The sequence below is a fragment of the Sturnus vulgaris genome, chromosome 4 (assembly GCF_052056855.1).
Source record: "Sturnus vulgaris isolate bStuVul1 chromosome 4, bStuVul1.hap1, whole genome shotgun sequence".
NCBI classification, from domain to species: Eukaryota; Metazoa; Chordata; class Aves; order Passeriformes; family Sturnidae; genus Sturnus; species Sturnus vulgaris.
Window position 1 is genome coordinate 24,743,757 of NC_142246.1, and position 10,622 is coordinate 24,754,378.

At 36.5% G+C, this 10,622-nt stretch overlaps 1 protein-coding gene across 1 annotated transcript; it reads right to left on the reverse strand.

The window, feature by feature from the left end:
* Nucleotides 1–5,257: 5,257 nt before the first annotated feature.
* LOC148223911 (uncharacterized) lies at nucleotides 5,258–9,882 on the reverse strand. The gene is made up of 2 exons (XM_088164440.1): nucleotides 9,116–9,882; nucleotides 5,258–7,226 (listed from the first exon to the last, which is right to left on the reverse strand). The coding sequence occupies exons 1-2, from the start codon at nucleotides 9,380–9,382 to the stop codon at nucleotides 6,996–6,998; spliced, it is 498 nt and encodes a 165-aa protein (XP_088020566.1). The 5' UTR covers nucleotides 9,383–9,882; the 3' UTR covers nucleotides 5,258–6,995.
* Between the last annotated feature and the right edge of the window lie 740 nt (nucleotides 9,883–10,622).

Here is a 10,622-nt window from a genome sequence, read left to right on the forward strand (position 1 = left end):
GTCTAAGTCCTACGCTCTGCACATTTGCAAAGCTGAAAAACTTCTCTGTAGCTATTTGACTCTAATTAAATGCACCTACAATTAAGAATCTTTTTTTGTGGATCAGATATAGTAAATGAGGTTAAATTTGGATGTGCCAGCTCTGAGAAGCTGGTAAAGCAATAGACCCAGTTTTGCTTTCTTACCACAGGTTAGTTTTTATTCAGTGCTTACTCTTTCTATTACTAGTTCTGGTCTTAGACATTATGAATTTATTGTCTGTTATTTAACACGTCAGATGCCATCTAGAATTTAATTATTCTTTCATTAAATAACTTTTCATTAGATTAACTTCTTCAATATTTTCATCTATCATAACAACAAAAATTATCACTCATAAACAGAGATAAAGGAGGCATAACTTCCATAAAATTATTAAAATTACCTACATCAAGGTATTTTCAGATACTTATGAAAAGTTTTTTTATGGCATACATAATTATATATTTGTATATATGTATCATATATACATAATTATATGTTCATCTCTACATTTATTGAATGAATGAATGAGAAGGAAAGAAAAGTGAAGCATGAAGTCTCTGAGAGAAACATTGACACATTACCAGAACAAACTAGTTTGCTTTTAAAAAGATTGCAATCTTTGTTCTTGAAAGGAGAGCCTTTAAGGACTAGATTTCATTTTCCCTGGGGCCATTTCCAAGTGAAGATAACCAACAATTATTGGGGTTTTTTTTAATACTGGGTAACTATACTATTATTGGGGTAAAAGTAAGTTACTATTTTTTTTCTAAGATCTAATTATTCATAGGCAGTGAACAGTTCAAAATGGCTATCTCTGCATACCACATCTTGATGAATGAGCAAGATATTCAGCCACCAGTGATTAATTTTCTGTTGCTGCACGAGGAAATCAGGTTAGTATGTCAGCACACTGGAGGAGACTGTATCACCTCTTCCTTATCTTCAGGTGGGAAAGAGTTTTTGATCATTCATTGCTAGCACTGAGAACCACCTCTCATCTCTTCACATTTCCACCCACCTCCCCTCAAAAATACTTTTAAGTTTACAAAAGCAATTATGGAGTCAGCATGGGATTCTTCCTATAAAAAGATCTAAGGTATTATACCTACTATATTATATACTTCTGACACAAGTGTTGCACTAAAGCCTGTGTGAAGGTCAGAAAGTTTCAAAATTTTTGCATATCTAAATAAAGGTATCGTAGGGAAAAAAAAGTGAAAACACCACAAAATAAAGGAAACAGACACACCACCAAACAACCACAAAAAAAAAAAAGAACAAATTTTGAGCTTTTGCAGCACACCAAGTGCATAACTGTTGTGTCACTAATAATGTGGTGCTTAAGAACGTGGTTTAGTGGGGAACCTGGCAGCATGAGGTTAATGGTTGGACTAAACGACCTTACCAAACTTAGCAATTTTATGATTCTATTATCAGACATTTCATTTTCCTTTACAGTTTCTGGCAAGGAGTAAGAATTGTAAAAGAAAGAAATGCAAAAGGAGGAATCTACAGAAAATGCCATACCAAGACACCTGTCAGGAATTTAAAGGTTACTGGAAGAGAAGTGAATGACTGAGACTGAGTAGGTTGGGGCACTGGGGGGAAGACATTCAAAGCAGTATTTCTCCAGTCACAGAAAAATAAAGTGGTAAAGAGTTGACAAGGTAGCCACCACAGGTCTAGGAAAGCTTGATACGTTGGATCAACCATAAAAATGAAAGAATGTAATGTGAAATTCCTCATTTAACTTCTCTCTTAGACTGAAAAAAATAACTTTTTTAAATGCTGTGTACTGACTTTAATTGTTTTAAATACTTGTTTAATATTTTGCATACATGACCTTCACTGAGTTTCAAAATGTTTCTGGAGGAACAAATTCATTATTTCACTATTAATTAATTAAGTATTAATTCTTAAAATTTAAAAAGTTTTAAATTTAAAGGGAAACAAATTTGAATATAATTGCAGAGCAGTATCTATTCTACCCTATTTTAATAGCTCTGAAACTTAAATAACCTAGCAGTCAATCTGAACTAGCATTTTCCCAGAGATTACTGAAAACAAAATGAACTGTAATAGTATATTTCCCAGACATCTGAGAAGACCTTTATTTCTAAAATGATATTTTTAATCAAGAATCCTTTCATATTCCTGGCATGGATTTTTCTTTTCACAAAAGTTGGAATCTGAAAGCTCATACAAGGGTTTTTAAATTATGTGAAAATCCTTCAATGATTAAAGGTCATAAAAAGACAAAACTTAAAGAAACAAAACACCTTTTTAAAGATACATTAAAATGTAGTTTTATAAAAATTTTGCAGGTCCTGGTAATAGAAAAAAGGAGTGCCAGTCCACAGCAAACAGCATTTGTACACTCCTTGGACCTCTATCTGTCACCAAAAAAATGTAATCCTGATACAGTGGGAAAAACCCAGAGCTAATATATGTGTATCTTACATGAACCACATTCTCATAGAATATCCTGAGTTGGAAGGAACTCAAAAGAATCAGTACAATTCAAATCCTGGCCTTGCAAAGGACAACCCTAGGAGTCACACCATGTGCCTGAGAAAATTGTCCAGACACTTCTTAAGCCTGTTAGGCTTGGTGCTGTGACCACTTCCCTGGGGAGCTATTCCAGTGCTCAGCTGGAAAAACTTCACCCTTCTGGTGAAGAACCTTTTGCTTCATATCCAACATAAATGTCCCCTGACTCAACTTTATGTTGTTCCCTCCAGATCCTGAGGGATACTGGTCATCAGAGAAAAGAAATCAATGTCTTCCCTCCCCTAATGAGGAAGTTATAAAGTTAACCCTCAGTCTCCTCTTCTCCAGACTGAAAAATCCAAGTGACCTCAGCCACTCCTCATACTGAAGGCTTCCCCTTCAGACTCTTCACTATCTTTGTTGCTCTCCTATGGAAGCTCCCTAATAACATTTTGACTATTTTATATTATGATGCCCAAAAGTGCCCCCAGGACCCGAGGTGAAGCTGCCCCAGCTCAGAGCAGAGCAGGACAATCCCCTCCCTTGGCTGGCTGGTGCTGCTGTCCCTGATGCCCCCCCAAGGCAGGGTTGTCCTTCTGCCAGGGCACTGCTGGCTCACATTCAGCTCACCACTGACCAGGACCCCCAGGTGTCCTCCTGCAGCACTTCTCCCCAGCATCTCATTCCCCAGTCTGTATGCACATCTGGGGTTGCCCCATCCCAGGTGCAGAATCTGGCACTCAACCTTGTTAAAATTCACACACGGGTAAATCCCCAGCCTTCTGATTTGTCAAGATCTCTCTGCAGGGCCCCTCTGCCCTCAAGGGAGTCAACAGTGCCTCCTAATTTATCATTGGCCAATTTACTTCATATACCTTTGGGTCCTGCATCCAACTAATCTATGAAGATGTTGAGGAGCACTGGTCATAAAATTGATGCCTACAGAACCTAATGAGTGACCAGTTACCAGGCTGATATAACCCCATGACTTCTTAATTAACTTTTAACGATAATATACATTATCATGAAAAAATATCTAGAGTGAAAAAACTGATGAAGGAAGTCTTCAAAGAGGAAACAAACGTCTTTAATAAAAAATATATGTTCAAGTTTATCTGCAAGTCATGTTGTATTATATTAGAACTAGGAACTGCCCAAGCACATGTTAAATGTACAGAAGTTCAAAGACTCCAACAGCAGAAAAGCTTCCAGCTGATATTTCTGGATTTTCATATACAGTCTTGCTTACACAGTGCAAACTCTACTGCATTAAATGGATACCAGCCTGGCAGTCCTTGGACATATTTCTGTGTACCAGAAGCAACTCCTTTATTGTCTGGAACTTCTTTCTTTCTTAATTCCAGACCATGTATGTGTAGCCTTGGATTCTAAAGAGGAAATCACTCAAAAGACACTTAACAACTAAAATCCCAGACAGGAAGAAGACAAACATGGATGAAGTCTCACCTAACAGCAACTTCCTACACTGAAAGGCTACCTCCTCATCAGGAACATTAGAACTAGTGGGAGGCACTCTTGCATTACCAAAAGCAGTCTGAAATTTGCACAAAAAGTAAATTGTAATTTCACAAACTATACACTACTCCTGAAATTCACATGCTATTTCAAAACTGGAGTTGGTTGTATGGTAAAACTGCTACATCAAAAGAACACTGCTCTGACCCCCAGTGTAAAACTTTATATTTTTTTTCGTAAGATTCAAAGAGAGAATATGGATTTCTGGGGATGCAAATTTGAATGAGGCAATGAAGTCTAAATTATTCAAGCTTGCTAACAAAAATTTCAGTTGCAGGTATAGTAAGGAAATACTGATTCCTCCACACAATACTAGGTTAAAGTAAGCCTCTAATGTAGATAAAAAGTTCCTGTTATCTGTCTCTAGTTCAAATAAACACCTTTAGTAGGTTTCTCTAATCCTATTTCATTCTCCACACAACTAGGATGAAAAATGCAACAGAAGCCCACATTTATAAAGTTAAAAACAAAATTTGCACTTACTCATTTGACCAGAGATTTAGAATTTCAAATTAACATCTGGTCACTTAACAGAGCATCTGAGTGGCAATTTCATATAGGTAAGTTGAGAAGTAAGACCATGAGAATTTTAGTATTTCTTCTTTGACTTCCCCTCATGCTTTTATCTCTGTGCTTATCAATGCATTGTAACACAGCTTCAGACAATAGGGACCAATGACTCTTCACTGAAGTTAGTGGACTGTGTCCATTTTCCACCAGCTACAAATCTGGCCCATAATTCACTGATTTGCTTAAAAATTCCAAACAACGATTGAGTAAATTAAATTTATACACTTAGACTTAAAACTAGGCTTTGGACAATGAGCAATATCAGAACTCATGACAAGCCATCTGCAAATCACAGAAATGCTGTTCAGTCCTTTCACATTCCTCCTCCAAACTATAATCTGGACTATTTGCCACTTTGTCTATTGAGATTGTGATGGTGCTTTCCACTCATTTTCAGGCCTGCTCTGCAATCTCAGGAGATCCTAACAAGTCTTGACTGAATCAGATGTGTTGAACTGCCCCTTTACTGTTCCATTTGGGTGGTGAAGTGTCTCTGACCATCAGTCTGTCTTACATAATATAGGTAGAACACTGACCATAAGAGGAACATCAGCTGCCCAGCCAAAGTGGAGAACAAAGGATAACCAGCTTTACACTAACAGCATTGCAAAATTCCTTATCTGAAAAGTAGCCCGAGGGGAACAGCAGCATTCCTGCTGGAATTTTGAAAACTACAATGTAGACACACTGTTAGATATTTAGGAAAATTACAGCCTGGAAAATCATTCTCAGGCTGGAGTTTCTCCTGTTCTCTCAGCTCCGTTCCCGAGTTGATAGCGTGTCAACTCTGGTAGAGAAACTCTCTTCCAGGATGATAATTTCGTCAAAACAGAATAAAATTAATAACAAAGATTAACACCTGGTGCAGACCGTGGGACTGAAGTACTGTCCCACAGGTGTTTTCTGAATTATCCAATGAACCACTGTCTTGTCTTAGCTCTGTGGAACATACTATAAAAGTACAAATAGTACTCTCAATAAATACCTTCTTTTCCCTAAAGAAGTCTGTGTGTGTTACTGCCATTACTCTCTCTCTCTAGCTCAGTAACCACACTACAGTAGTTACCAGCTTGAGTTATGCCCTGAACAGAAAATTACTGATGACTGAAGCCAGTCATCTAGCAACCCTATGAAGAGTGGTCCTAAGTGAGGCCCTTTGAACTCTCCTCCACCAGCAACTCCTTCTGACTGGGACACCTCTCAGAGCTCGTGACCCTTCCACTCTGCCATACTCAAAAGACTGTTGCTGATGATGAAGCCTAGTCTGATAGATTACACAGACACACTTGCAACCCATGCCTGTTGAGAAATGCTAAGGAATCTGTTGTATTTCACTGAACAAAAGGAGAATTTTTGGTGGGTACCTTTACACTCATAGATATAGATGTATACTTCTTTTTGCCCTTGTATACATGTCTATTTGTTGTGGTATGAAAATTACCATGAGTCTATAATTAATTCACTATTATAACTGTAGCAAATTCTACTGACTCACTTCATAAATGTTAAATTAGTTGATGATTAAGTGCTGCTAAATCCTTTAGCACTCTTACTATTTTTTATCCATATCCTTTTTATCCTTCATCTCTTGCATCACCAGTCTGTGTGAAAATCTTTCTAAACGGATTTGAATCTGAATTTCTTATGTACACTTCATCAATGTACTAAGTTATAAAGTGAACCTTGCTACAAAACTCTATAAAGTTTGTCTTTAATGGTGATTCTTTGAGTGGCCTAACTACTTACTGGCAACAAACCTTCTCCACAGTTAATATAGAACACAAAATGTTAAGTTTTCCCTCAGACACAACAGTAGTGTATCCAAGTAGGTACTAACAGATGCATGTCATCTTAATGTTAAAGCAGTAAGCATAGGCTTAAAAATAAGTGTCAGCTATTTTACTAGGACACTTTTTACTTGATTTTCTCCCTTTTGATAGGTGCCAGTGGGAATTTTTGTCTAGGTATCAATTAATAGAAGGAGACAGATTTGTTAACACTAAGAGAAAATCTTTTTTTTAAATCAGGATTTCTAATACTCAAATGGAAAAGTAAAATAAAAACATTTATTTCCCCATTGTTTTCTCTGCACTGTAGTTAAAATAATAAATTTGGTTTTCGGTTATACCAACAATATGAGTGTATCACATTTAAACACAAAAAGCTATAAATTAGCCCAAACATCTAGTATAAGTGTTAAACAGTGAATTTTTAATGAAAGAATGAGAAACACACCCACAAACTTAGTTCTCAGGTGACAAAGGAGAGAAGGTTCTTTGCACTGAATGTTGTAGAAAGGCAAGTCGCCAAACCAAAAACAAGGCAGGTTCTCTCTTTTTAATTTTTTTGCTGCCTTCTTGGCTTGGCTTTTCTGCCTACTTGGACTTTCTGTTCTTACTGATGGTGGTGGATCTCACATCACCTCTCTTCTGGGAAGTGCCAGAAATGATCTCCAGGAAGATCCGTAAAGTGTTCTGCAGGTACCGGAAAGTCAAAACATAACTTTGCTCATCTGAACTTCTGTCTTCCTGGGCATCAGTCATCAGTTGTACTTGCCATACTTTGCTGCCAGGCACAAACTGCTCTTTTGGAAAGATCTCCAGGCACTTTATAAGTAAAGACAAATGAACTTAAGTTAATTAAATCTAAGGTTTTAACAAAAACAAGTTCATGTCAGTATTCTGATACTAATGGCCCAGAAGAATAACATTTACCTGAATTTTACTGAAATTTAATACTGACTCTCAAAACATAGTAATATCTACAGTTCTAATCAAAAGGAAATAATAGCATTCATTTTCATAAGGGTGGACAAATGCCTGGCAAGTACTGGTAACAGCAGATATATTCCCCACCTCAATTATTTTTAGCAAAAATCTGTCTGATCACTGGCTCAAAGTTTTTCTACCTACTTTAATTAATACAGTGCAAGAATCTAAAAATTCAATCCATGACTGGATTTCTGTCATACCTGGTTTTGCACATACAAAAAAACCTATAAAGACCAGAAAGAGCTCTTGCAGGCTCTGCAGTTCTCAGGAAAATATTTAGGTAGGGTGTACCAATAAACAAGCTATTCCCACTTTCATTATGCCAGGCTATTTTCTCCTTCTTTTATCTACAGAGTTCTGCACAATATAGACACCGAAAAGTCAGATTATTTTGGAAAGTTACCATCTACTGTTGCTGAATAATTTTCTCCTGTTCATTTTCATAATGTTCTCAGCAGTTTCAAATGGACCAGAAACAGTATTTCTATTGTTTGTCTAAAGACTTACATTACCACAGATGGTTCTAAAAGTGAAAAGATTTAACTTCATCATTATCTTTTACAGTGCATCATTATAGAAAAGTCATTACCTACAAACGATAGCTATTCAAAGTTTACACTCTGTAGGACCATTAAGAGAAGACAGCTTCATTATGGGCATGGCAACCACCATGTCTGGAACCCAGTATGAAGCAGTGGCTTCTGTGCTGTAAGTGATGCCTTCTGCCTCGCCTGCCTGACTTCCAACACTTGGGAAGTGCCTGATCCTGTCCCCTTAGAAGGTGATGTTTAAAAATTGACCAGCGCTGCTAGATCTCCCTAACATATATATATATATATATACACCTGTGCATATATACATATGTATGTATATATAAGTATTTAGAGATTTGCATTACTTCCATTATTTGGAACTCTGAGCAAGAAGGAATAAGATCAACAGATGATACAACCTACAGTGCCAGATGAATGAAGTCCAAATGAATTTGTATTTAAAGAGCTGTAGACTTTTCCATAGACATAAATAGTACTTTATATATATATATATATATATATATTCATACTGTTGACAATATAAATTTGGACAAAATATTGACAATACAAACATCACCATACTTTTCTTCTTTTTTTCCCCCCAGATATAAACTAGAACCATACAGAGAACAACTAGAATAAAAGGATGAAAAATACAGCAAGTTTGTGGAAGGATGCTCAAAAGGAGCAGATGAACCTGTCTTCTCAAGCACTACAAAAATACTAAATTCTATATCTAAAGAAGCCATGTTCTAACATATATATACACATATATGATATTAATTTCTAGGTATATATATATACATACACATAGAAATACAGGAGACTAGCACTGGGTATTTACATCTGCTATAAATGTATTGCCTTTAAATATACAAACGGGCTTGTCAGGCCTGCCTTCATATTCAGAGACATAGAAACACCAATTTTGAATTCAAAGCTGATGAACTATTTGCAAAGGCTTAATCTATAACAAATATATGACGTCTTCTCAATATCAGCTCATAGTTTTATAAATTACTTATATTAATATTGTTAATTTCCACTATTTTCTGTAAAAGGTTCCCCTTGTTTGCATGGAACAGCAACAACCAAATAAAAGAAAATTGATCATTATGATGGTGAAGATGAAATAGTAATAATAATAGTAATAATAATAATAATAGTAATAATAAAAATCCTGCTGCTCACCGCATTGTGGTCAGGACGGATCTTCTCCACCTTGACTAGTAAATCATCTATATCAAATTCAATGGCTTCTTGAGATGAGTTTGGGTTGGCAGTCACATTGTGGATATAATGTTCAATCTTTCCTGGTTCCCTGAACTTCTTGGCAGTCTTCTTTTGTCCATGAGCAGGTGTGGTGTCAAAAAGCACGATGCAGAACAAAGCAGTCAAGCCACAAATTATGATAATTCCAGGCAACGAGGCAACCAGAGAAGGTAGGCAATTGCACATGATTGTAAGTGCCTTGATGTAGGAGCAGCAAAACGAACCCCTTCAGACAGTGCTTCATATCCATGCCAGCATTCTGGTGACCTGCTCTTAAGCCATAGGCAGCAGTTTCTGTTTGAGTATGTAGCAAGTTCTACCATGTCACAGTTGGTGACAGAGGGGCAGGAAAAAAACCTTGCATGGTTACTCTGTCCTTGGTTAGTTCCAGCTCTTACACATCATAGAATCATAGAACCAGAGAATCATAGACAGTCTAGAGCTGGAAGGTACCTTTAATATATATATTCTAGTTCCAACTAATCTATCATGGCTAAACAATCCCAACTGTCTCAGCCTCTCCTCATAGGAGAGATGTTCCAGCCCCTAATGATATCAGCCATACTCCAGAGTTATGATAAACCTTACAACTTCCACATCACCCAAAGGAAATCAGCCCTTTTAGCCAGCTTGCTGGAATTTCACATAAACTGGAAATACACCAAATTTAGCTTTATTTTGAAGAAACACCTAGTTCATCAAAACAACATTATGCCTTATTTTTGGTATATCTAGTAGTCTTGTTTCTAATATAGTCAGTAGAAAACAATATAAAAAGAGTCTATGAATATTGTCACTTGAATTGCAATGTTGCACTAAGAATACATATAAATATTTATGAAACTTTTATTTGTTATTTGTTGAGAATGTTTTGCTAAGTTTTCAACAAGAAACCCATATCGGTTTTGTAGATTCAATGCCATATACCTTCGTTTTTGTGCTTGAAAACAAAATTCTTTAACATACCTTTTACTGAGTCGACTTGCCAAGACAGCCTCTGCAAAAAAATAAAGTTTAAAACAGTTTTCAACTAAAGTTACATGTAACATTTTTCATACTCTGAGTATGAAATGTATGTATTCTTGGTTTACGCAGTTTTGTTGGCTTGCTTTTAATTACCAGTTTATCTTCCTGGGTATAAACAAGGCCTCTGGAGGCACCATATGAATGGGATTGGCACTGACTCAAGCATGCTGCACCCAAGGTTTGTATTTAACTTGGAAAAATGTAGCTTTTTCCAAGAAATCAGAAGACTTTCATTTTCACGACTTTTTTAGTCAGAATCCCACATCTAAAAATCAACTCTTTGTGTTTGCCTTTGCCTTTAGAAGGCATGTTAATTTGCCTAGAGTGAAGTAGAAAATTCAGGATTCAATATTTTGGAGGCTTTCTAGTAGGAGGAGAAAGGAGCAAAAACCAGCCTTAG

Bases quoted from the DNA above. Each gene is read 5' to 3' on its own strand.
- LOC148223911 (XM_088164440.1), bottom strand. From the start codon at position 9,382: ATGTGCAATTGCCTACCTTCTCTGGTTGCCTCGTTGCCTGGAATTATC. The intron at 7,227-9,115 runs GTGAGCAGCAGG...TTACTTATAAAG, and splicing joins TCCGTCCTGACCACAATGCG to TGCCTGGAGATCTTTCCAAA.